The sequence below is a fragment of the Strix uralensis genome, chromosome 34 (genome assembly GCF_047716275.1).
Source record: "Strix uralensis isolate ZFMK-TIS-50842 chromosome 34, bStrUra1, whole genome shotgun sequence".
Taxonomy (NCBI): domain Eukaryota; kingdom Metazoa; phylum Chordata; class Aves; order Strigiformes; family Strigidae; genus Strix; species Strix uralensis.
This window is the reverse complement of record NC_134005.1, coordinates 1,573,907-1,600,693: the sequence shown is the minus strand read 5'-3', so window position 1 is coordinate 1,600,693 and position 26,787 is coordinate 1,573,907. Positions and strand designations below refer to the sequence as shown.

General features: G+C 42.7%; 2 protein-coding genes across 2 annotated transcripts in view; one reads left to right on the top strand and one right to left on the bottom strand.

The window, feature by feature from the left end:
- Positions 1–44: 44 nt before the first annotated feature.
- On the bottom strand, positions 45–15,890 carry LOC141936821 (kinesin-like protein KIF20B). Its single transcript, XM_074854144.1, has 9 exons — positions 15,869–15,890; positions 15,541–15,599; positions 14,147–14,233; positions 4,453–5,450; positions 2,965–3,103; positions 1,788–1,910; positions 1,258–1,306; positions 318–395; positions 45–226 (listed from the first exon to the last, which is right to left on the bottom strand). Exons 1-9 carry the CDS (start codon positions 15,888–15,890, stop codon positions 45–47), a joined length of 1,737 nt encoding a protein of 578 aa, XP_074710245.1.
- Positions 15,889–26,787, top strand: part of LOC141936820 (uncharacterized) — a 55,725-nt gene continuing 44,826 nt past the window's right edge. The window contains exons 1-3 of the mRNA XM_074854143.1: positions 15,889–15,949; positions 16,624–16,820; positions 16,934–17,245. Coding sequence (XP_074710244.1) covers positions 15,889–15,949; positions 16,624–16,820; positions 16,934–17,245 — 570 coding nt within the window. The remainder of the gene's footprint in view (positions 15,950–16,623; positions 16,821–16,933; positions 17,246–26,787) is intronic.

Here is a 26,787-nt window from a genome sequence, read left to right as displayed (position 1 = left end):
CTAAATAACACTCAACAAATCAAACCAGAGATTTAAAGCAGCTATCACAATACATCCAAAACAACTTTGCCTCCTTGCTCCCTTTCCATTGAGAGATTACCCTGAACTAATCTGTTGGTCTCTTCTAATTTGGCTTCAAGCACTTGATCTTGTTTAATCTGAGTCTGTTCTTGCTCTTCTAATGCCATCTGCATATCTTCAATTAGTTTTTCCTTTGCACACTGTCCTGGTTGGGGCCAGGACAGAGTCAGCTTTCCCTGGGCGGAGAGGGAGCACAGCTGGCGGGTGGTCCCGATGCTCACTGGAGTATTTCCCACCGGCGATGCCGTGCCCAGGGGGTACAGCCGGGCCGGGCTCTCTCTGCCGCCGCTGGTTTCGGGTGCGGTCGGGTGCTGCTGGGGGGGGGGGGCGGTGGCCGCCCTCGGTAAGACACTGCTGCATTTTACCCCTTTCTTTTTTTTTTGACTCACTATTGTTACTGTTGTTCTCTTGTTATATTTAGTAAATTCCTTTCTTTTTATTCAACCTATGAATTCTCTTCTTTCTGTCCCTCCCCTATTTCAACGGGGAGGGGGGAGGTGAACGGCTGCCACGTGGCGACTGGCTGCCGGCTGAGCTCAAACCTCAACACACACAGATCTGAAAATAAATTTACAGATGAGCCCCCATCCTAGCTCCCACCATTCTCTCCCAAAGTGCCTTCATCACAAGTAATTTCCCGCATTGCCTGAGATCCAAAGCTCTGTTAGACAGAAATAGAGTATCTCTATGGAACTTTCCAAATCCAGAATTCTGAAGTGATTCCCATCAACTTGATTTAGGTGAGCATGTCAGTGTTAACGTCAGACTAAGGCTTGATTATATGAAAAACTAACTTATTCAACTGCTGAGTGTTTATCAAACCTGCAGAAACTGTTACTGTGCTAGTTCATGTTTCAGGGTTTGACTTTGTTAACATGGCCAACTAAAGTGGCAAATAAACACCAATATGGAGTAAGTTAACACTGATAGAGCAAATCCAGCCTTTCTTTGGGGCTTATGTTTCTTATTCTGAGACTGTTTCTTTGCTTTCAAATATTCCTGATAATAATGATTCAATAAAAATTAGTTCCTGACTGTAACGTTTTAATGCCCAGGTTGGAGTTTCTCAGTATTTTAAAATATAAATATGCAAGACTCTCCAAATTAGTTAACATCACAACTCATTATGTTGCCATTGCACACCCAAAAAATGGCACAATAAGGGCTTTTTCTGACCTTTCAACGCTTTCTGATACTGTTCCAGCTTCTCTTTATTCAACTGCTCCTAAATATCACATTGAAAGCGAGTGAAAGAAAACATGTCAAAAACATGTTGAAAGAAACAAATATACATGCGAGATATTAGTAGCTTGTCATTCTGAGCTTTAATAAGTAATAAAGTATTTAAAGACAAACAGTAGAAACTAAGTTTTTCATATAGTGAAAGGAGCATTCAAGCTGACTAAAAAAGTGTTTAGAAGACATTACTACTAACATATCTAAGTGTCACTCATCAGAATCAGGGTACCTACAGGTATTAAGTATGTATTTACTAGGCAGATTACTCTATTTAAAACAATTTGCCGAGGTCCTGCAGTGAGAAGTTCTTTAAACATCTTTCATTCATCCATTAAGACTAATTTCAGCTGGCTACTCTTGTTTTTACCCTAATTTCTGTAGGCTTTCTCCTGTTGGTTGGAAAATTTGCCTCATACTGGATTAGTTAAAAAAATTAAAAGCAAGTAAAATTTAAGAAAATAGAATACCTTTTTAAATTGCAGGATTGTGTGATGTTTGATCTTTAATGCTTTACACAACTTGTTTTTAATTTTCTGAAGTTCATCAACTTTGTTCCTCAGGGATTTCTCCTCAGCTTGCATTGCACACACCTGTAACAATGCACAAAGACAGCAAGCAAAGCTAACATTTAGCTATCAGCCTTTTACAATCTCTGCAAGTTATCCAAGTAAAAAAATACTTTAATCAAGAATCAAATTTTTGCAAGCATCTTTGCTAAATTTCAGGGGCTAGAAGTGCACTATGCTGTACATCCTTCCTAGGGAACGATTTTCACCATAGAATCAAGTATTAAATTTGGCAGGAAAAAAACAACAAACCACATCACCAAAACCAAACCACCAGGAAACAGCCTGATCAAACTACACATTCAGTTGGCCTTTAAAAAAAAAAAAAAAGTGTTTCCTGACATGTGATCCCATCCACTCCTTGCTACTTCCCAAAGGATTATACACTGCATGTTGAGTAGGGAAAAGGTCCTGAAGTGTCAGGCTGCTGGGGAAGACATTAATACTTTTTCAAGGCTTAACTTTCAAGCCCAAACTCTTGCAATAGTCTTCTGGATTTTAAGTTCTTGCGATATCCCATGAGGTTCTGAGAAATCCTACTGCTTAATAACTAAATACTAACAATAAACATCACTACAAGTTATTCCATTTTTTCATTTATTTTCCCCAAACTTAATAGAAAACATCTCAGATTTTAAAAAGTCTCTAGAAGTTTATGCTTTCCTCTTCCAATTAATCCATCTTTTCCTCCCAGAGATGAGCATTTTCCAAAAGTCTGAATTCTGAGGCTTTGCAGTCAGCACAAATAACAACATTAGGCTACTGTTGTTATGAAGATTACAAAGTCCTCCTCCATAACCAGGTTAGCCGACTTCTGACAAGCCCTTTTCAAGTGTATTAATACAATTTACTCCCCCCGTTCAATGTCAGCACTAATCCGTGTTTTGACATCCGGGCTTTAGCTCACAGCTCAATGGCAATGGAACTTTAGATTCACTCTCACTCTAAATGGGTCACTGAACTCAGCCTTGTTATGAACCACTTCTAACAGCTGTAGCTTGAGACTTGTGAAAACAGGTTTTACCAACAGAACCCCACACAAACTTGCAGAAGAAACATTTGGCCTGGGGTTACAAACCTGGTTTTGTACTTGCTGAATTTGTTTCTTGGCGTCAGAAAGTTTCTCTTTCAAATCTGCATATGCTCCCTCTTTCCTCTGCAAACCTTTTTTCAAACGCTGTACAAGGGCAGAGCTCGCAGAAAGATCTTTACGTAGCCTTTGTTAGAAATTAAGAGACATAAATAACATTAGTGTTACACGTCTCAAAGAAACAGCTTTTACACATTAACTCAGGCTCTTTGATGGCTGGTTTTATTCACGAATAGAATCCCAGATCTATCAGCTAAATGACAAGCGTTATAATTTTACTTTTGGATTTCAGCTACTTATTATATGATCCTGAAGTAACAAACCACTCAGATTCACTCTTGGACAGCGCAATTTTTTAAAATTCTTTTTTTAAAGCACAGTAGAGTAACCATTTCTATCATTAGGTGTCCTTACACAGTAACAAAAGGGACAAGGTTAATATCAATTAAGTATAAACTTGATATTTACATCCCAGACCTTGTAAGGATCAAAATAAGTAAAAATCAAAAGAAAGTAGAAAAAACAACAACATTGTAACAAGTCCTGTTGTTATTAAGTGCTACAAAATAATTAAGAAGTTTAATGGGTTTATTTTTAAATGGTCATATTTATTTTAAAAAGCTTACAGTAAGTTATCTTGGATTTTTACTTTACAATTAACTAATAGAAGATTTCTTAAATTCTATAATTAACAGTACAAAATAAGGTCTCACAAAAGGAAAACGTTTCCAAGTTCCCCAGACCTTCATGCCAAATTGTATTTTAGAGCACGTGCACGTGCCCACAGATATTGGAACTAAAGAAACCCCAGTCAGAAGGGCCACACAGCATCTTAAAGCTGTTTTTACATGATTGCAATTTCCTTGCCACATAGCAAATATAATCTCTCAGATACATTTAATCTCTTATTTCTTAAAGACTTAAAAAGTAGAGGGGGCTGGGGAAGTTCTACTCTCCTACACCCATTATTCCTTCAAGTTCTTACAGTATACTGTGTTCACCTAGAATAGCTATTACCAAAACCAGCTGCTTACTGTTTAATTACTAGGCGCTTTTTTTTTTTCACTTTCTTCTTTTCCTTTTTATCATTCTGTCCTTTCTAAAGAAAACATTGCCTGCTTTTATACGAGTTACAGGATATAACATTAAACTGTGTCATTTCCTCCAAAAAGGGTATGTAACATAATACTATTAGAAATCCCCAAATAATTCATCATTTCCTGTTTCCCCCTACAATAGTTCTGCAGGATTTAGAACCATATTTCTGAAATAATACACAAACAGGTGAGGAAAACAGAGCTAGCAAAATATGCAAATACAGAAACCCAGTAGTGTATTAAAAGTTCTTAAGCAGTTTGGTTAATAAAGTTGACAAACATGCAAGTGTGTTATGTCAAAATAAACGGATGTTCACAGAAGGTAGTTTTAACTTGAGTCTGTTCTCAAAGGGTAGGAATTCTCTCATTATTTACTTACAATTCTATAGATTGTATTTGCTCATCCTCGTTTTTCTCTTTTTCTTGAAGAGTGTGTTTCATGTTCTCCAAGCTGTTCATCAACTGCACAACTTCCTCCTTTAGATTTGCTTCCTGATCGTTTAATTCTTTCAGTTTTTTGTCTGAATTGGCACATTCCTCTTGCAGAGCTACTGTATTCCTTTCCATATTTAAAATAATAGATTCTTTTTCTTTAAGTAATTCTTCTAACTTTGCTATGCTGTCATCTTTAGCTCTAAAAGCCTCCAAGAGGCATTCAAGCTCCCTTATTTTTCCCTTGTAGCCGGTAACTTCCTCTTCAAACTGTGCAGTTACTCTGTGATCCTCTGCAGCCTGCTTTTCAAAATCCTGGGTTTTCTTCTGGATGTGCTCTTGTAACCAATTCATAAGATCTTCTTCCTTTGTGGACTGATGATCTTGATTTGCAGTCTCATTTAACTTTATTTTTAGTTGTTTATTGCAATTCTCAGCATCATCAAGTCCCTTCTTTACGTCTTCAACTTGCTGAAGTAGTTCTTGAATCTGCTGACTTTTTTGTGAAGAAGCCTTAACAATGTTTTGGCATCCTTCCCAAATGCTTCCAACACTGCAGTGAAAGGAGCTCTCCTGTCCCAGAGCTGCTGTGGAAGCAGTCTGGGACTCCATGCACACAGGACTCAGTTGATCTCTCTCCAGTTCATCTTTCTGAGAGTCTAAGGAATCCTTTAGATCAATTGAATCAATATCCGTAGTGTAAGACTCTAAGTGACATTTATACAACTCACCTACTTTGGACTGCATTGTTTTAATTAGTGACACTTTATAAATTATATTTTGTTTAGCACCTTTTACTTCATTATTTAGCTGAATGATCTTTTCTTCTTGTTCCCTATTGATAGTTTTCTGTTTGTCCAATTCAGAAACAATCTCCTGATGGTCAGCTCGACACTGCTGAAGTTCTGCACCTAAGCCAGAAGCCCTTTCTTCAGAAGCACAGAGCTGGAGATTCAAGGTTTTTATTTGCCCACTGAACTCTTCTTTTTTGTTTTTTTCTCTTCTGCACTGTTCTTCAAGTGCAGCCAGCTGACCTTCCAAGGTTTCAGTTCTTTCCCTCAGTGCTAGTATTTCTGCATAGTTCTCAGTCTTATTTGCTTTCACGTATTCAGTTGTCTTTTGGTCCAGAGAGTCATCTTCCCAGCTCTCCTTCATACGTCCTGAAAAAAAAAAACAAACCCCACAACAACAGTTCAGGATGATTAAATCAATAGTACAAGTCACTAGCACTGCCAAACAGCAATTACTATGTGGAAAATGGTCACCAGCTGAAAGCCACACCCTTATATCACATGGCTTTTTGAAGTCTTGAAGTAAAGCCCCTCTGAGCAGTTTAAAATGCAGTAGGTGCCTCTTCGGCTTATAGACATAGTTTGCAGCAAGGGGTGCTCAGGAGCCTTAAAGAACATTTTGCCATGGCTCTATTCCAGCCTTCTGCTCTGCACCACTATGGAAAGATCTAGCTAGTTTTACGAATATGCAGTAATACCTGTGAGCTAGGTAACGGTCACAGTTATGTCTAGTTTCCACTTTCACTGGTTCAACAACCCTTTTAATACAGCCAATCCCCCATTTTACATTTAAAAAAGCAATGGCATTGTACACTTTCCTGAGAATTTTCATTCATACTCAATATGCCCTTACTTTAAAAGTTAAGCTAGAAATCCAACACAAGTTTTTTGCTTAGTGTTTGGGGCTTTCTTCTCTTTTTTCAGTTGGTTTCTAAACTAGATACAAGGAGAACTACTTATGCCCACACCTAATGTGTTGCATGTAAGATTCTCCAGAAAGATCTACAACATTCCATCACGATCCCAAATTTCCATAAACATTTTATTAGCTTAAGACTGTTTTTTCCCTGAAGTAAAATCATATGCATTTCACCACCTTCAAAATTGACTCCAGCTGTATTTTACACAAGTGTTTTAGAATCCAGCTGGGTCCATTTAGTAACATGCAGGTATGTTTAGTATTAAAATCAAGCCTGACTATCACTACAGGATTAGGTCATCACAGCTATGTACTCCAAAGTGATACTACAGATTTCTGTGAGTGCTGCAGCTACAGTAAGGTGGAGCTTGGCAGTCATCTCGCGTTGGGAGCATTAAGCACACGGGTACATGTGTACTGCATGGAGACATCCTCTGAACAGATCCAACAGGTTTTATAGAGTCACTAACAAAAAGTCATACTGAAGCATTAGCAATGGTGGTTTCCATCTCAATTCAGGTTTTGGTTTTTGATTATTTTTAGAGGGATCAAATTCTACAGGACACTTTTTTCCTCCTGCTTTTCTGTACCTTTTCTTTTCTGTTCTAATTAGAGGTATCAAGTGTTCCTGCTAGGTCAGAGGAAACAGCAGCTTTACTTTGGCTTGTAAAGCCATGCTTCTAAATACTACAAGATTAAAAATTCAGGACTGGGAGATGGTTTGCTCTGAAAGCCTAGTTGTGTAGTCTCAAGAAAACGTATCAGACAAAATACTACAAACTCCTCACACTGGACATGAATTTTACATACTTCACTAAAAGGCAGAGGTGCCGAGAAGTCTTAAGACATATTTTGTGATCTAAGGTGCCAAGATACAAAAAGTAGCAGAGTTTTGCCCAACAGCTCTAGTGAGAAGGGTATGATCATTCGTAAGAGGATTTAGAGGTGATCGAGATACTTTGTACTGACAACCACAGTCATGTAGCAAAGCAGGATAAATACTAGTGCAAGAAGATACGTGATATTCAGTGCAGAAGCTTCTTATGTAGGAAGTACTAAGAAAGGAAAAAATCCCATCCCAAAACATGGGAGGCAAGTCCTAGAGAAGAGTACAAAAACCTGAACCTCAAGACAAGATAACCTATCTTCTCCCGAAATAAGCTTTGGTCATAGGCCACCAGCATGTCTGAATTCTACAACAAAGCCATCACAATGTACCTGTGTTCATTTTTCTGTTGTACCAAGTATGTTTAACGAGAATGGTTAAATGTAAGTATATATGTTTCATCATTACGGAGCATCTAACAACTCAGTTTTTAAATTAGATGTCTTATATTCTCAACAGCCACAAATCAAACATATTTAACATGACTGAAGAGCCTGCTCTTCCCAATAAAAAGACAATCTCAGTGCTGTCATTGATTGGCACTGTTAACTAATTTCTTGTTTGAGAAGAGCTATCACTTCTCTATTTTTTGCTTGTTTAAACAAGTTTCAGTCATGAGATAAGAAACCTACTACTATACAGTATATCAAAGAGTCTACACCAGCTTCAGTTCTCACCCCCTTCCTGTAACATTTATAGAGGTGGCACTACCAAATGGTCATGCTAGGATCCAGTGTTCACCCCAACCAAAAAAGGTAGAGACAAATCAGAAATGCATCTGGTACAGACAGAAGCTTTTCTTAAGACAGACTTCAAATGACACGTATTTGAACAAGCTGCACAGACATCAGCAGTGCCCTACTGGATGACAGACCATCAGTTGACCTAGCCTAATATTTTGCCTCCTTTTGCTGCTGTTGGCAGGGCCAGCCACTTCCCAAACACCTTTTCTGACAAAGGACACCTGGGAATGTTGGAGGATCATGAGACAGTAAATCCCTGCCTGACCCTTCCAGTATCTGTGTATGACCCTGTTGGCTGTTAGCTTGTCTAACCACTCCTGGAATCTGAGAATTATCTGTCTCTCTCACCTTCTAGGGCAACAAATACTAGAAGTTCACTGCCCATGGCATGAAGTGCTGTGTTCCATAAACTTAAACTGATCTTCTAGACTGAGCATTCCCTTGGTCTTTCACTGCAGTGATGAATGACAGTCCAGCATTCAGTTTATTCACCACCTGTATCCTCAAGTTTTCTGTGATCATGTGAACTTGACAAGTCTCCTTTTAACATGTTTTATCCCTCTTTATGGAGATAGATATTTTCTGATCCCCATTTTTAACCTTATTCTCTTTGTCTATCCTATCCTCACCCAAACAATTGCCTGGAAGATCTTCTTACTTGCACCTATTCTGCAGGAAGAAGGCAAGAAAGTAAGGGATACGAAGGGAAGATCTTTCATTCTCCTTTGGCATACGCTTTCCATAGTCCTATGAGAAACTGGAGCCCAGCTCTGTCCTGAAGTCAAGGAAGAGACAGGCAGATCTTACAAATACCATTTTGTACAAGTCACTCCCATATAGCTCAATCTCACCAATTAACAGACTTTAATGGAATGGATAACATAAGTAGTGGTGTCCTTTTAAGTTTCACCCTCATGCTTGAAGGTCTTCAACTGTAGCTGGTTTATTCACCTCATTCTAAAAAGACTGGTAAGCTCACAGATAAAGCAAGAAAGCAAAAAAGATTGGAAGTGCAAACGTGAGAGCTGCACAAAAATATGTATCTGTGGACTTAAAATAATTTTACTTGCATTCAAGTGAAAAGCTTTTCTCCTTTGCCAGCACTGTCACCTTGCCCAAAGCTGGTGAGTTCACAGCAGCATACAGCATGAAACACCGAGTTTCACAGTCTGTGCTGTAGGACTGAACAATCAGTAACTCACTGACACCCTTGACGCTTGCGTAGGCAATTTTAAAAAGCTTGAGCAGGGGATGCTACTTTCCCAGAAGTCCAGCAACAGCAAGCTTAGTCCAAAAACAACTGTTAAGAAATTGATTAAGAACTACAGCCGAGTCTGCAAGTACATTAACAGATGAGAAAAAGCAGCAGAAAGGAGAGTCTAAAAACTAACTTTTATTTTAAGCATTTAGGAGTGAGCAGTGTAGGACCTTCTGCAAAAGATGATATTTACATACCAGTTACTTTGATTTACAGTTTAACAGAGTAGATTTTCTACTCACAACATAATGTTTACACTTCACAACTTTTCACTTCTGTTCTGGAATAGTAATCAAGTTTTTTTGGAAGGCCCCCTCTTGAGTGATGGTAGAAATTTTACCTTTCTTTGCAGGTGGCTCTTTTTCCACAATAGGCTTACTTTCAGAGCAACGTTTTCTTCCCACTTCCAATACAGTCTCCTCACAATCCTTGAACTGGCGGCTTTCAATCAATTCATTAGAGTTCTTTTCTGCCAATTTTGTTTTCATGGTAGTTACAGTGTTGTCCTGTGTTAAAATAACATCAATTACTTTGAAGTTTTACAAAGTGAGCACTTAAAAGGCTTAGTAATCTTTTAGATGCAAATATTTTTACAAATCTATCTGGGCAACCTGTATATGGGTTGTCAGAAGAACAAGTCAGTTACAGATCAGTTGCTTAAACAAAAAGCAGGTACACCTTCAGACAGTAATAAGCACAATGCTTTGCACTGTACAGAAAGTAGAGCAAGAGACTAGGAAACTACGAAATGCAAAAGGAGTTTACCACCTGAAGTATCCAGTGTCAAAAGAGTTGAGGAAATTCATGATTTGCTCAAAGGGCCAATGGTCAGCTCTACAAGTTCATCACTTTCTTGTCATAGTTGGTAGAGCTGGGAGTTTTAACCACCTTCAGCAAAGCCACAGATCATTTTTATCATGACAGATCTGATGCAATTTGGAAGCCTGGTCAGTTCTGTCATACGTACTTTAGACTATGTATTTGACCAAGAATAAAGTTTCTTTACTCACCAGATGACACAAGTGGCAAGCCATGCTGGTTGCCAAGGACCAATCACTCATCTAAGTAATTCATTAAAAAAAAATTAATCTGTAGAACAGACCTGAGGTTTGTGGTCACGTTTTAAGTTTCATGCCACAGAGTCTCCCAGAAACACTGGACAGAGCTGGAGCCTTTCTCTTGGCAGGAGCAGTGACAGGAAGCAGTCATCACAACTGCCATCACCCTGAGCATTCCTGCTAATGAAAAGCTCAGGTGCTCGGAGGCAGAGAGGGAACAGAAGATTAAGTATGGTCAGAGCTTTAAGTTCTCAGTGAAAGAGAAAAGGGGATCAGAGTGCTGCCTAAGTTTAATTTAAAATGTTCTCAGAACTACGTTTCAGGTTACAGGGCATCAGGCTCAAAAAACCACCTAGCTGCATGTTTTGATTTTTTTCTAACCTGTGTACATGTAGCCAAGCCAGCCTTTTGGCATTCAGCAGCCAGCAGCAGACTAGCCAGCTGCAAGTTCTATTGATCCCATCAAAAGCAGAGACACCCTGGCCATCCACTCTTAGTTCAAACTCTGCTCAATACATTCATATTACTGCTCTGCCTTAGAAAGTTTGTGTGCATGGTGGTAGTAGGTGGGACACACTGATTTTTGTTGCCAATTTACACAACCACTGTCCTTCTCACACTAACTTCTAACTTCAATTAAATTTGAGCTTTTGCTGCAGCAAAACCTCCTTTCCTTCCTCTTCCATTCAGGCAAAAATAAAACAGACAGTGACATAATCCCTCTCTTCCCACTGCTAAAGTCCTCCCAGTTTGAGTGGGTTTTTTTTTTTTCTTTAGAGTGGCTCTTCATAGTCTTGTTGACAGTCCTCCAATAATAACTCCAGATCACTGCTTCCAAAAGTCCTGTTTTCCACACACACCTCCACACACATTCTGCTGTAACTTCAGTTTCAATGCCAACTTCACCTGCTGCCATTTCAAGAAAGTAGCAATTACTTACAGAAAATTTCAATTTTCCAAAATAGTCCATTATAAGCACAGATTTAGATTTTTTTGTAAACAGAAAATTAAGATGTTTAAGACTTACATAGTCTTTTATGGTTTCTTCTAAACGGGATATCAAATCTTGCAGTCTCATGATAACATCATCTTTTTGCTCCACGATGTCCATTAGTTTTTGAATCCTTTTATTCTGCGTATTCATTTTCTTAGAAAAGAAAGTAGTTCAGTCAATGCTAAATTCTTGAACTATGCAATGCATTTAGAAGCAAGATCAGTTAAGCTAAGCTTGATATAAAAAAGCTAGAAATGTACTACAATAGCATTTTAAGCTACTGAAATTTTGTATTAAAGCAAGTAATTTTGCAAGTAATTTTTTGAGACAGTTACCTCAGTTGGTTCTTTAAGCTGCTCAGCAGACTCATCCAATTTAATCATCTGCATTTCAAAGTCTGTAACAGGAAGAGAAGCCTGCATCAAATAAGCAGCCATTACATAGTTTACTCAGTAATCCATTTTTCCAGATCTTCTGGTACTTTAGTAGCTTTTGAATAGACTCATTTATTTTTGTGTTGGCTTCTACTTACAGAACACATTTCAAAAGTTCAGGTTTTTTTGAATAGAATTGGGGCCTGCAACCCGTATAAAATATAGATCACATCAAGAGACTTCTGCTGAAATCGTGCTATGAGGTATTGATACTTTTGTCTATGAATGTTCCACAGAATACCTGAAAACACTGCATCAGCAAAATGTGAAGTGCTGGGATCACAATATAACCATGAAATCAAGAATAAATAATGTTGACATGTTGCCCCACAATTCAGACATCTTCAACTGACAGTTTTAAGTTTTGTCTTAAAAATGAAATAATCAAGGCCTGTGGGATTGTTCAACCTGAACATACACAAAACAATTGATTATCACCTCTATCCATATGATTTGGTTCCAAAATCCTGCTCAACTGGATTTTACAATGCTCAACTACTATTTTACAGTGTCATTTCTTTTTTCTTTCACATCACACACACACCCAGCTCACCTTTGGTTTTCTGTGTCAGCTGCTCTTCAATTTTGATTAGTTCATTGGTTTTCTCTGTCAGCTTTTCTTTGGTCTGAGTTAGTGCAGTGGTAGTTCTGCCCAGCTGTTTTTCAAGCCAACCTGTAGCTTCCTGTGGGTCCTCTAGAGACACCACCTGTCTGTGTGTTTCTTCTGCCTGCTTTTTGATATCAACAACATCATTCTGCAGAGAATCAGTAACGCCCTCAAGATCAATGTAGGTGCCTGGCCCTATGCCATGTTCTTCATTCTGAAAGATAATTTATATCCATTTAGAAATATCAAATAGTTACACAATATCCATTATTTCTACTGAAAATTTCAAAGAACGTTATGTACTCAAACATCTAAGTACAGTTAATTCTGACCTCAAAGCCATCTTGTGGGTTCATAGGCAATTTGATTGCCAGTTTCTGTCTACCTTCACACAGAATTCTCCAGCATCAAGTAACAGCTACTTTATTTTTAAAGCATTTAATGGCCCACCATCACATTCCCTTTTATACCACCACAAAAGCATCCCCTCCAAATTTAATATAAATGCCAGCATTTTTACCCGATGAGAACACTGGATGAACACAGCAAGCAAACAGTTTTAGAAGGAATACATCTGAAATTTTCAAATATCAGTAAAAGTTTGTGAGGTCAAATAAGTTTGTGGTAACTTATCAAATTAAGTTGTACTTAAAACATTGACTTTCTATCTTTCCTCCTTGTTTTTTAGAAACAAAGGGTTCCAAACTCAAAGAACCAGCCTCAACCTAACAGTTCAGTTATGCTTAAGTGTATATACAATTGTCATTGCTTCAGTTGTAGCCACAACAGCCTTAAGAGGAAAAAAGTCTCTGGGACCACTCCAGTACCATCCATATATGGGGCCTAAGAATTCAGCTTCAGATACCTTAAATAGGCACTTAATGCAACAGTTTATAGCATAACTGCAGCTTTTCCCCCAGCTTCTTTGTACACAGTAATTTTGTGTTGCAGAAACGCAGAAAACCCCAAAGATTCCTAAATGCATCTCCGAGGCACAGCAGCTACTCCTATTGAACATGATAAATGTATCTTGCTGAGGATACAGTCACACAGCATGCCATTCCTTGGAACCGTTCTTCTCATTCTGGAGACGTCCCATCACCACAACAGGTAGTTAGTGAAAGGGATGTTATCAGGGGGATAAAAATACCAGAGGTCCATCTTGTTCACTGCAAGGCTGATCCTTTAGTTTATTTTCTTCACCCATGTCTTCAAGACAACCATTTACAAGTTCCTTGAAGACTTCCAGGTGTGTGTCAGCATCTTCTTCAAGCCGTTCTCGTTCATAAGAAAGGAACTCACTACAGTAGGGAAAATAAGTCAGATAAAAGCTAGCTAGCAGGAGCTGCTAAGAAGTTATTAGTACAGCTGCCTATAAACAAAGATGGGTTTTTCTTTATTCTGGCACAATAGAACAACACATAAAATGGTGTTGCTACACCAAAGCAGAAGTGTATTTCCTGCACGCACGCCCCTGAAGAATGAGGGGGAGACATATATACACAGATTATGGCTGACACTTAACTACAAGCATTTTTTCTAAGCCTCTTGAGCCAGAATACCCATCTGAAGTAGCACTAAGACTGCAGTAACCAAAGAATTTGCAAGTGTCACTCTTTCTACAGACATCCTATCAAAGCTCTTCTGTTAGGGAGAGCTCTGCAGGAACACTGCTGACAGATTACACACATCCCCCTCCATCCCCCCCCAAATCAAAGCCTTTCCTACACAGTATTTTTCCTGAACTCATAGTCCAAACAGAAACTGATCTATTAACAGAGGCAGTAAGTCTAGCAGAAGAGTGTGGCCTCTTATAGCCAAGAGACAGGTTTAAGAAATAAGTGAATTTAATTTCATTTTTTTTAATCATTAACTTTAAAAACCACTTAAAGCTAACTTACTTGAAAGATATTTCCTGCTCAGCAAAATTTTGGGCAAATTCCTGCATCACCTCTTCACGAATTTTTAGTTCCAGCAGCAACTTCCTCTTTTCAGCAACCAGTTTGTCCTTCAACTCTTTTATGAGACTCAGCAGCATCTAGAATTACCATTAGTATTAAGTTTTTCATAAAGAAATGGCTTCCCAGGAGTGAGATTTTCCTCATTCCTCAAACACTACAACACCACTTTACCCTTCCACCTGACAAAAGCTCTTCCAGTTCTTTTATTAGCTGATTCATAAACAGGAAGATTTATGAGTAGATCAGAAGATCTCTTTGGTACTCACACAGCAGTTTATAAGTTTGCACAGAACAGGCATTTGTAAAGAACATTCATTTTATTACAAGAATTGTTGAAGTTGTCTTAAACAGGCTTAAGCGCCACAGGATTTGGCTCTTGTTTCCCACGTGCTCATTTTTGGGACAATATTAATGAAACCTCCACAAAACAGTTTCTAGTCCTTGTTCCCCCCTCGTCTTCCCTAGAAGTGACTACATTTGCTTAAGGAACAGTTTTCAGCGTTTTCTTGTGCATAGAATACAGAGGAACAGTCTGTATTGCTAAAAGCAGGTAATACTTGCTGTGCATTGACCACAGGCTACCAAAGGGAGAGAAAGCCAAATCTGCAATTCTTACTGCTTAGTCTATATTTAGACACATTATAGAGTTTGCCCACAACAGGCACCACATTAGGAGTAATCTCACTTTCAGTTCTTAATGCTGGATTTAGATAGAATAAGGGTGATCAGAAAAAAAAAAAAAAAAAAAAACAGGTGAGAGATGGGGAAAACCAGAATAATACCTTGCTTCAAGACTCCATGCTACACTAATTCTTAACATAGCCCTGGCACATACCATGTACTCTTTTTTTCCAATAAGAGCTGTATTTTCTACATATTTCTGCACTACTTCTTCTCCTGACATATGCTGTTCCTCCATCTCATTGTCATCTTCGATCACATCTTCTAAGGTCCTGTCCCATGGGGCAGTAACTCTTTTCCTTGAGATGGGCATTTTAGCGTGACTAAGTGGTGATGATGTTGTTGCTGATTTCTGGCCAAAAGACTGATCCTGGACAAGAACAGATGTGTCCATAGCTAAAACCTACCCAGAAAACAAAGAATAAAGTCTTCAGTATTTTTTAATCCTCTACTGGCACTTCCAAGACAGACCTGTTGCACTTCCCTATAGGTCTCTGAGCACAGCACTCCTCCAGTCTATCCTCTGCTCAGAGTCACTGCTCAGACCAGTTCCCAGCTAGAGCACAGAGGAGGCACTTTAGAGTCTAACCCTTCTCTGGACTGCAGGAACACCAAGTTTCACTGGCTTGACAACCTACAAGAGGGTTGCCACCTCACGCACCAACAGATTTCTGTATTTCCTATACTTTGAGTTTCTAGTTACACGAATGCCATCCAACAAATTCTGTTTCTTAAGCAGTTCTATCACCTTACAGTCTGCTCCTGAAAACCAGGAAAAACTTGGCCTGAAATACTGACAAAGCTTGAACAAACACCAAGTTGGGAATAAGCTACTACTGGAAAGCAACATACCTGTGCTGTCCCGATCTAGAAGTCTTATTCATCAGCTACACAAGTCACAGGGCAAAACTCTTACCAGACCTTGACAGGAAACATAGTTGTTAGGTAACTGACAGTTTAGTTGTTTTAAATATAAGCTTATTTTAAAGTGTGATTTGTCAAGATTATGCTCTCACTCTGTGCTTTTTTACCCAAGGCGCCAAAGGCAAACATGACGCTCTGCGAGCCAAGCTGGAATTCAAAGCATTCCTGCGAGCCCCGCACTCCGAGAAGTCAGGTCCCACCACTAACACAGGTCCCAGACAAGGTGCGACTGTCCGTCTGTCTGCACACTGTGTCGGTCACACAGCACCGTCATTCCCTGGGATGTGCTGGGGGAAACGGGCACACTGCCTGCCTGGGGCCACTCCAATGGACTTGTGTGCGGGGAGATGTCCCTGTAATTCTGCTCACGGTGCCAGCAGAGTTTGGAGCTGCAGACACCTTCCAAGGGGGATCCCGACTGGCACACCAAGCCAAGCGTGTCACCGCACACACACAGCCTGCAGCGCTGCCAGGCAGCACAGGGGCTGGAAAGGCTCCAAACCTCACAGCCGGCAGCTTATAAAACCATAACGCATCAGTGCTTACACTTAAAGAGATTTAAACGAAAAATTTTCCCTCAGCGCAAGGCTCCGCAGGTTTCCCGCTCTCACGGACACCGCCGCACGGCCTTGCCATGGCCCCGGCCGCTCCCCGCCACTCACAGCCCCACAGCAGCACCGAAAAGTTGTCCCCCCCCTGCCCCTCCACAGTCTTTCCCCCCCGTAACGCCGGGAGTAACCGCGGCCGCAGCGGGGAGAGGCGGAGGAAGAGGCCTCAGCCCTGCCCGCCACGCAGAGCCCCCAGCCCCGCTTCCAGCGCCGCCACCCCCAGGCCGCAACCGCCGCCTCCTTCCCTCCTCCAGCGAGGGGCCGGCAGCCCCGCAACGCCTTCCCGGAGAGCCCCCGCCGGGCCAGGCCAGCCCCGGCACCCACCTCCGCCAGGCGAGGGCCGAGCTGCCGCCGAGCTGCCGCCGAGTTGCCCCAGCAACCGCCGCCGCTCCCCAACGGAACCAACGGGCACGGCCGCGGTTTCTCCCCATCGGAGCAACGGCGGAGCACGGCGAGAGGCGGGGCGGGGACACGCGGCGGGGTGGGGGCGGGGCCGGGGGCGGGGCCGGGGCGGGCCGGGAGTAGGTTCCTGTCAGGCGGCGGCTGCGCTTCACCCCGGGGCAGCGCTGGCGGCGCGGGGCTGTCTCTGAGGCTTCTGTGCCGCAGCCCCCGGAGCCGCCAGCGCCCGCCCCCGCAGCGGCAGCACCACCTCGAGTGCCCCGGGAAGGCGCCCTGGCCCCGCCGGGCCCGCCCCGCGGCCTGCCCTCCCCGGCCCGCCTCGCCGCCGGCAGTGCCCGGGCGCTGGTCCCGCCGCTCCGGCAGAGGGGGGCTGTCAGTCCGGGCCGGGCGATACTCCGGGGTCACAGCGTCCAGGCGCGTCCCCAGCCCCCGCCGGCGGACAACGAGCGGAGCCGGGCGCTGGAGGAGCCCGGGCAGGTAACGCGGCCCCGGCCCGGGCGGTGCCGCCGCGCTGAGGAGCCGGGCCGGGCCGGGCCGGGCCGCGGCGGCTGGCGGGGGAGGACGGGGTGCGGGCGGCGGGGGGGCCGCCTCGGCTCCCGGGCGCTGAGGGGAGGCGGGCGGGGGTCGCGCCGGGGCGCTCCCGGGGCCGCAGCTCCGCGCCGATCCCCGGGGGCCGCGCTCCGGGAGCGGCGGGGACGAGCGAGGGCGGCGGGCGCGGGGGGGGCGCCGGCGGTAGCGCCTTGGCGGCGGGGCGGGCAGGGGCTCGGTGCCCGAAGGGGTCCCCCGGGGGCCGCGCTCCGGGAGCGGCGGGGACGAGCGAGGGCGGCGGGCGCGGGGGGGGCGCCGGCGGTAGCGCCTTGGCGGCGGGGCGGGCAGGGGCTCGGTGCCCGAAGGGGTCCCCCGGGGGCCGCCCCGGCCCGGGGCAGAGGCGGCGCTGGGGGGGGGCGGGGCGCTGGGGGGACGCCGGGGCACAGCGGGGGAGCCGGTCCCGCGGCGGCCGCCCCGCTCCCGGGGAGTCAGCTCCGGCCTCGCTGCTGCCGTGGGAGGGGCGGGAGAGCAGGGGCTGTTCGGGACGTTTCTCCGCTCTGTCTGTGCGGGGCTTTTCCTCTCCGGTGGTCACGGAGCGATCGGTACCGACCCTGCGGGCGGGCGGGGAGCGGGGGGCTCAGAATGGGGCGGGGGGGGCCGAGGCACCGGCTGTCCTGGGCGGCCTCTGCCCGGGGGGGTTGGGGGCAGGAGCTGCAGGACGGCCCGTGGTTTCCAACAGCAGTGAGTCTCTCGCCGTGGAGAGAAGCTGCGGTACGCTTTATTTTCTTCCTGCACAGCTTTAGAGCTGCTGGAACTAGAAGGGAGACTCAGAATCTCCTCTGAGCCTCTGCTCCGCCCGCGGGGGTTTTCTCTCTGGGATAGATTGCACTGGAGGTGTTAAACTCTCAGGGGCACGGGGGTGGGGAGCGAGGCAAGGTCTGCTGGGTGCTTCAAACAATTCATCTTGCTCATACTTTAGAAGGAGAGAGAGTAACCTGTTGTAAAAGCAGCCGAGGAATTTATAAAAGTGAAATATTAATGAACTGGAAAAGCTCAGAGAGCAAAGATGTTGCACCTGATCATCCAGGAGGGTTCTTGTTCCTACAGCTCCTCACTGTGTGTGTGTCTGGAGTATAAATGCAGTTGGTATAAAGGACAGCAATATTTGTATTTATCTAGCTAGAAGTAGTAATGGCACATAAAATATTTTTGCATTGTTCATTTTCTCTGCAGTGGCTGCTTTAGCCATGATTTTTGAGGCTGCTGTCGGACAGAGAACTACTGCAGAAACAGGAACAAATATTTCAAGAATGTTTTCTTAGCAATGGAAATGGGAAGGGCTGACTCAGACCTGGAATAGCCCAGAGGAATGACGAGCCTTAGAAAAGTCCCCTTAGAGGCGTGATGATGGCTCTTCTCACCCGAAGCTGGTATTCATCTCGGGGATCCCAACCGGAGAGCAACATCCCCTAAACAGGCAGCACTGTCTGGGGAGAGGGTAACACACGGCTGTGCAAGGTCTGCTGAGAGCATCTTGTACACCCAAGGGATATTTTCTGCACATTGGGGGTCCTTCACCCTTGGAGTGCGGACTGCAGCGATCCCTGGGGTTTGAAGAACTCCGTGAGTTTGGCCTGGAGGATGCTAAAGGCAGCAGCAGCTCTCTGCAGCAGTGAGGTGAGGGAATGGAGTGAGTTCCGTGGGAAAGGTGTCTGTCAGCCCACAGGGTGAAGTCCTGTGCCCTGGCTGAGGCCCTGCAGGACTGTTGGAATAGCTGGGGCATGTTGGCTTGAGCCAGGCCTACGTGGGGAGAGCTTGGGGCAGCCTGAGAGGGGATGGACGTGGGGAGCTGGACCAGGAGGAGGACCTGGTACAGAGGACAGGGCATGCACCAGGGCTGGGTTACAGGAGAGAGTGTTGGGGATTTCAGTCTGTTAGTCACAGAAGATGCTGGAAAAGCATCTTGTGTCTCCAGATCTCAGTGTGTGTTTGTGTGTGAGCATGGTCTGTCATGCTGCGTCAGCGTCTGGAGATGTCCTGATAGAAGGAGCTGTGTGTTCACCAGGTGTCACAGAGCTTTGAGGCGAGGTGGAGAAGTGAAAGCTGCACAGTTGTTTTTCTGGGGTTGATTAATACAAGTAAAGCACGAGATGAAACAGCGTTTGTGTGTCAGTGAAAGTATTAATGGAAAAAACCCCGATAGACTCTTCAGGTCAAACCAAGGAGCAGTGCATGCTTTGTTTTTGGAGTAACTACCAGCTTGCTAGGGGGAAGAACTGAACTCTATCCTCTGTCTTGCAGAAGTTGCTGCTTGTTACAAGGTTCAGTGCTCCAGGTCTTTCCCTTACGAAGCAGTTTTGTGGCACTTGAGGGGCTCGTCACAGGGGGGAAACAAAAGGAGACGTGCACATAAATAATGGCAAGTAGGGGCTGGGTGTGCAGCTCCATCAAGTGTTTCTCTTGTTATTGCATTGATTTGGCAGTTTTATGCAGTGACAGTAAACTTGGGTTGCCTTGATAAAGTAAATATGCTTTTGTATTAGACTTCAGCTGTGGGACGTGCTGGCTGTGTGCCACGGCAGAACTTGTGAGCACTCAGAATGTGCAGTGTGATTTGTGCTTGTGACAGTTGATGTGTCCCCCTGTGTTTCAGCAAGGGCCTTTAACGCTGAGGTTGTGGAAGGTGCAGCCATAGATGTTACATGCAATTGTATTAAACCCCTGTCGCTGGTCACTAGTTAAACACGTGGTTACTTGTACTTACTGCTTTTGCCTTGTTCTCCCTGCACTGCATGGCAGAGTGTACTGCTGGGATAATATAAACCCACGCACCCTCTGACTGAAGACTATAGTATCAGTTTTTCATTGTATGGCAACGAAATGTTAATGTTTCCTACAAAGTCTACTGCTTTTACCTGAAACATGATCTGTCCTGTACAGGATAGCTGTTTTATAATAAAATACAGTGATAGTGTAAGGGAAGAGAAACCACAGGCAAGCCGTAAGTAAAAGCAGAGAAGTCCTGGATGTGGAAAAAGTAAGAAGTTTTTACAATGAGCACTGTAATCTGTGGCATGCATTTTATAATTCTGCAGAAAAACTAAAAAAAAGGAGAAAAAAAGACCCCAATGATGATGTTCTAAGTTGCTTTTATTCCGTGCACTTCTGAGATCTGCTAAAGCACTGAAAGTTGAGATTTAACATAATGTTGGAATAGGATGTTGACATTAAATATTGTGGTCATCAGCACTGTCTTATCCATAAAACTGAACACAGTTTTTGGTTCATTCCAAATTCTAGCCTTTGCAGTTGGTAATGGGCCAGGTATCTGCAATCCAACCATGAGAGCTGGGAACAGAAATCACTGTGTTGTAAAGCATCTAGGAATGTCCTAAAATCCCACGGAATTACAGATTTTGTTCATTGTGTGAAGCGTATTGACTACCCTTAATGGCAGAGGGATTTTTTTTTTTTTATTAAAAAAAGACAAGCAAACTCTGACTGCATAATCAGCATAGAGTATCTTCTGTGTTGGTCTGTTTGTGCTTTTATTCAAGAGGCAGCTGAGAATAGATGAATGTCTGTTAGAGGCACCTTGTTGTAGTAAAAATCATAACCACCCGGAAAGCTAATGTATAGGAACAGGTTAGTTGTAAGTAAAAGCTCACTTTGTCTTTTAATTTTAGTACACACCTTTGCTTAATTATGCTCTCCACTTCTTTTAAAGTCTTCTCCATTTTTGTGTGTGGAGCTTTCTCTATGATAGTTTATACTAATGTTTAAGAATTTTTCGGGGAAATAGGGCTGAAGCAGCTAATACAATTTTTTTTTTTGAAGACCAATCTGAATAGGTATAATTAAACATCTAGTTCATCACCTCAGTAGGCAGCAGTTCCACTCGTGTTCTTGTCTCATTGCACTGTCTGGTGACACCTGGTTAACATGTCAGCTGGACGTTTGATCTGATCTGGTCAGTGGTGAAGTTCCCAAGATTGCCAAGTTCCTGCACTGTTTGTACGAATACCAGCAATCCAGTATCACACACAGGCCTATGCTTTTAGTCTTTGCTTGATGCAGAGAAACAACTCTGCTTTGTTTTCTATCTACTCAGACTGAGAAACTTAGCTTGGAAACGGATTTTTTTTTTTTTTTTTTTTTTCTTGGCAGTTTTGGTAAATACTGTGATCAGAGCAGGAAGTCTGAATTCATCCAGGAAGAATAGTGAAGCTACTTTAACAAGAGTCTTGCATAGCTTTGGAAAGAACAAAACCCAGGTGTGTTTATGTGTAGTGCTAGGTGTACCAGAATTCTAAGTGTGTATTTCCTACATCAGAAACATCTTTGACTATTGCAGCTCTGGTATTAATGTTGGAAAAATACCAAGTAGAACTTCTGTGAATTGTTGGAATAGGGGATGGTGTGCTCTTTGTTTATGCCAGATCTTTTCCAGTAAAGAAGAGTAAGTCCAGTGTCTTAGCTGAGGTTGTGCAGGAGACTCCTGTCAGCAGGTTGTTTGGAATGTGGTGAGGATGGTTACTAAGCTTTCTGTGCAAACGTGCTCATCCCTTGGAAGTGATGTTGATGGCACAGGGGCTAGAGGATTCTCTTCTAACCGGGTCAGAGGTTAAAATTACTGCGTGGTTGCCCCACTGGGACACAACCCAGCATTTGAACAGTAACAACTGTAATGCTGTAGGAGTTCATCTGCAGGAAGAAAGCCTGCCTGCCTTGGAGTGGCTCCTGTGACACCTGAATTCAGCATGAAGGAATTGCCACTTGGGGAAAATGAACTGGCTTCCAGAAAATGGGTACAGCTAGTAAAAACTCTGCCTAGCATTGGTCAGATCTGAATCTGTTACGGTAAAACTGCAATTTACAGTGAGGGAGGCAAGAACAAGGGTTTGAAAGATCTTGCTTAGCTTGTGCTTCAGGTGAAATCAAAATCAGATGATAACCCTTTCCTTTTCTTTTCCTCCTAAAGTATCTGCTATTGTGCTTTTCTTTAAAAGATACTAAAAAAAAAAAAAATCAAGTGAAATTGTTGCTTGAAAGTTGGCGTGAAGTTCTTTGTGTGTTATTTACACAGAAATAGGCTCCAAAAGGAAGCCTTGTGGCTTTCTACCTTGTATTTCCTTGTATTGGTAATTGTAATGTTGTTAATTGAAATGTTTTATTTTAATAACCTTACCTAAAATACTTTGCTCTGTGTGTGTTTAACTATTAGAAATTTTATGCGATGGGCTATATTATATTTTGTTACATTTTGGCAAAATGGTGAGTATGGATTTATTTTTTTCACATTTTAGTGTATTTTTAAAATTTTTCCTACTGGTGAAGGTCAGGTGGTTATCTTAACGCTAACTAAGCTTAATGTGGCCAAATGGAGGAATCTTCTGGGTTTAATCCCCTGACATGCTTCAGGAAACTTCCAGAATATTTCCTGCTACCCTCAAGATATGGTGGGCCACATTCCTCAGATTTCTAAAATAATCTCTGTGTGGCATTGCAGATGGAGAATAATTTGGGAATGGTTGAACAATCTCCTGGAAATGATGTCTTCTCCATAACCCTTCCTAATCTCCTGGGTGGTTAAATGCCGGCTATGGGGTTCCACCTCTCTGGGGCTATAACGCTTTATGACGACTGCAGTGTTGGAATAATTTTGATACTTTTCAGCCCAGAGAGCAATGGCAGTGAGTTTGCTGTAGGTGTTTCAGCTTTATTGAACTGAAGTGTGACTTAAGACAGGAATCTAGTGGGAAAGAGGGGGCTTCTTGTCATCTCTGCTGCACGTTTGAGGTGGTGTGGAGTGAGCAGTGGGTGAGAATGGCATTTCTGCTGGTGTTACTGGTGAAAGGGGAGTGTGTGTAGTAGAAAACTTGTTCTGGGTTACGTGCTTGGAGGAGAGAGCGGGGTTTTATGTGACAGCTGCCATCCTGGCTTACACGTGAGTGAGTGAACTGTCCTGTGAGTTATTCAGTGTCAGAGGCAGAGCTGTGTACCTGCAGTTGTGGCGGATCCCGTTGGTACTGATTATCAGTGGGGGATGGGACATGCTGACACCGGTTGGCTGCTGCTTCAGGGAAGGTGAGGTGTGATGTAGAGGCGCAGCTTTCCAACGTGTGTCTTCAGTTTCACGAGTAAAGGGATAAGTAGTCGTATTTCAGAATGTGTTTTGATTTTAAAGATGTGCATTTTTGAGGGGAAGAAGCATCCACATCATCTAACTTCAGTCACAGAACTTGGATTCTTGTGTTAGAAGTCTGTTTTTCCTCTATGGACGGTGCAGACAGAGAGGCTTCTCTGTAAAGCAATTAAGAACATCTAAATTGGATTACTTCCCTGCTTTGCGCCCTGATGGAGCCCACTGTTCTTCATGGAAGGAGCTTAGGGAAGCTGGATTCATAATGTACTCTTAAGTCAGATATGGTGGAACTCCTCTAACCAACTTAATTATATATATTTGCATTATATGGTGGAAACCACCCAAAATTCAGTATTATGACACTAAGTCTTTCCTTTTCATTTTAGAAAAACTTTTCCATAAAACACTGGTGATCAGCAGCAAGTATTGCAATGATCATGTAATGGTGCTTTCAGAATTTCTCAGTGTAACGTTATTGACAGTAACAAGCTCCAGATGCCTTTGAACATCTCATTCAAGATGGGATCATGAAATACACTATTGTGGTACGTGCTTGAAAATATTTATTATGACAAGGAGGCAAAAGGAACCTGGTCAGTTGTAACGAATGTGTGATTTTTGTCTCTGCAAAAATAGTCTTAATGTCGTCCCTGACGCAGGTATTTCAGTTTTGGATGTTTTGCAGTTGAGAGGGAGTGGTGGTCAGAGACACTTTTTGAAAAGATGATATGCATGCTTTTGTTTTTATATAAAATAACTAGTTGCCTGATTTCAATAAAACTTTCCTAGTGTGTGGGCTTTAAGGATGTGTGTGCAAGTGTTTGGGTCCGTCTGACTTACTAATACATTAAAATGGCCCCATTTGCAGTGGATGGGAGAAGTGCTGCTGTTGGATCTCCATCCCTGACCAGCAGAGTTGGCACACAGTGTCAAGGATGATTGCAAGCCGCCAGGCTTTCTCCCTGGCTGACAGTTAAGCAGATTTTTTAATAGTTCTGTTGAGCTGTGTAGGATCACCAAAAGAGTTGTTCATTAAGCTGCAACAAAATGTACTGAAATGTAAAAATACATTATTGGAACTTCTTGCTTCAGTGATTTTCATATGAAATAAGAAATGTTAAAAATCAGTCCCAAGTTGACAGTGTTTATACCATCTGCTGCTCTTGTTCCTCGCAGTAGCATATTCTTAGTGATCTTGATCCAACAGCGGGTGTTTTCATGCCAAAGAAGTGTGCCATGGAGAGCAGCAGAATGGGCAGAGACACTTGGGCTGGCGTTGGACAACAGGATTAAATGAGAAAATGTCTGTGTAGTCTGTTTGGATTTATATCTCTTTATAATCCTATAATGAAAATAGAATCAAATATATGAATCAGAGTGGTACATTCAGCTGACAACTGTGGCTTGTCAGAAAGGACAGAAAGTAAAAAATATTTTAATGAACTGTAACTCTTTCCTGGGAATATTTGGGTTTACAGTAGAGGCAAACATAAATATTCTTAGAGTAATAACCAGCCATTAGTAGGAGACTGTTAAACAAGTTGGAAGCTGTTTGATCTGTCAGTACCCATTTTTGATACTGCTAACCCCGGGTTCGTTTTGGGGAGCATGTTACCCAGTTCTGTTAAATTACTGGGGACCATGATCTGCTGGATCGGGTGATGGAACAGGGTGTAGGGTTGGGTTGCAGTGATGTTTTTGCAGAACACTTTGATGGAATCTGTTTATTTATTTTGACAAACAGTTTTAAGGATATTTTCATCTGTTATTTGGAAACCAATTATTTTAGGATGAAATAAAAAATATTTTTTTTTTACTATAAGTGAAGGCAGATTAGCAGTCCTTTCTGTCTTCAGATTTAAACCACTAGTATTTTCTTGGGAACAGGTATTTTCTGCAAATAATCACATTTTGACTTTGAAATGCATTACTTTGAGTATGTTTAAATGGAAATGTTCATCCCACATCTGTGGAGTATCCTTTTTTGTTCATTATTCGCAAAACCAGTCAGTCCAATCAGATTCAGTTGTACAGACTGCTCCTGATTTTATGCCGGTCTGTGAAGACAGACCAGGGGGTGACAGGGCTAATGACAGTCTCTTGTGCTTCCTCATCCACAGACACTTGCATTTGAAGTGTAACATTCAAGCTGTTGTATGTGCAGCTCGTTATAGATATATTTGCTCAGAAATATAGAGCAATATATAGATATATTTGCTCAGAAATATTAAAAACGTGCTAGAGATACTTGGGAAATTTAGAACAGGCGAAAGAACGCATTGCAAATTACTTGGGTCTCACTGATTCTGCCTGGCAACGCTAAAAGCAAAAAGCGTGGGCTGGCAGGGAGGATGAAAAGTGTGCAAGCTTTTTTTTTCCTGCTTTTTGTTTGGAAATAGTAGAGTTTTGAAAAGCTGGCATCTTTTTTTCAGTGAGGCTTTTTTTTTTAATGAGTCCTGCAATTTATAAGACAGCGTAGTGTTTTTATTTCATTGTAGATTATCTGTCAATAAGAATTTGGAATGCTCCGTTTACTATTAATATGTACTAGTACAGATATTGCTTACAAAAACAGTTGATGAATCGCATATTTAATTAAATCTAATTGGGTGATCATATCCTAGTCGTGTGTCTTCAGTGTAGCCCACTGTTAGGAGCTGTTTCACAAGTGTTTGCTCTCTGATGGAAGCTTTGCGATCTCTCTTACGCCTGTGTGAGAATGGTGTGTGAGGCCTCTGAACTGCTCTGCAGAGACAAGCAGGGAGATGAGTCCACTTTCCACAAACACATTCTCTGTGCAGCACAGGACCAGCCTGCACAGAGCAGTAACTAGATTCTGATAAAGCCTGAATTATACTGGGTGTGAATGTTTGTACCCTGAGGGCATCTGCCCATCCTGGAAGTGCAGTATCACATCACAGCTGTGAGCACACGTAGCCGGTGTTGAGATTGAGAGAACTCTCAAAATACAATTGAGAGTGGTTTGTAATGTCCTTACTGGGATCTGAGTTACTTTTCTCATATTCATTTAGTGTAAAGCTGTGTCTATTAAATTAAGTTGCCTTTTCCTCAAACGCATTTTCACAGCTTCTTGGCTTCTTAAGATAAGAATGAGTGAAAGCCAGATGTCACATTGTGACCTTCTAGCTTTGTGTGTAGTGCTCCAAATCAGTCATAAAGATGTGTCTGTTGTATCAAATAGATATTTAAAATGCAGTCTAAGCATAGGGATGCGATGGTGAAATGGTGCAGAATCGATAAAGCCAGCGACAGCTCTGGCTGTGGAGCTGCACTGTGCTGCAGCTCTGAGGTAGGAGAGAGCTGGGGTCCGAGTTTCCAGAGGAGA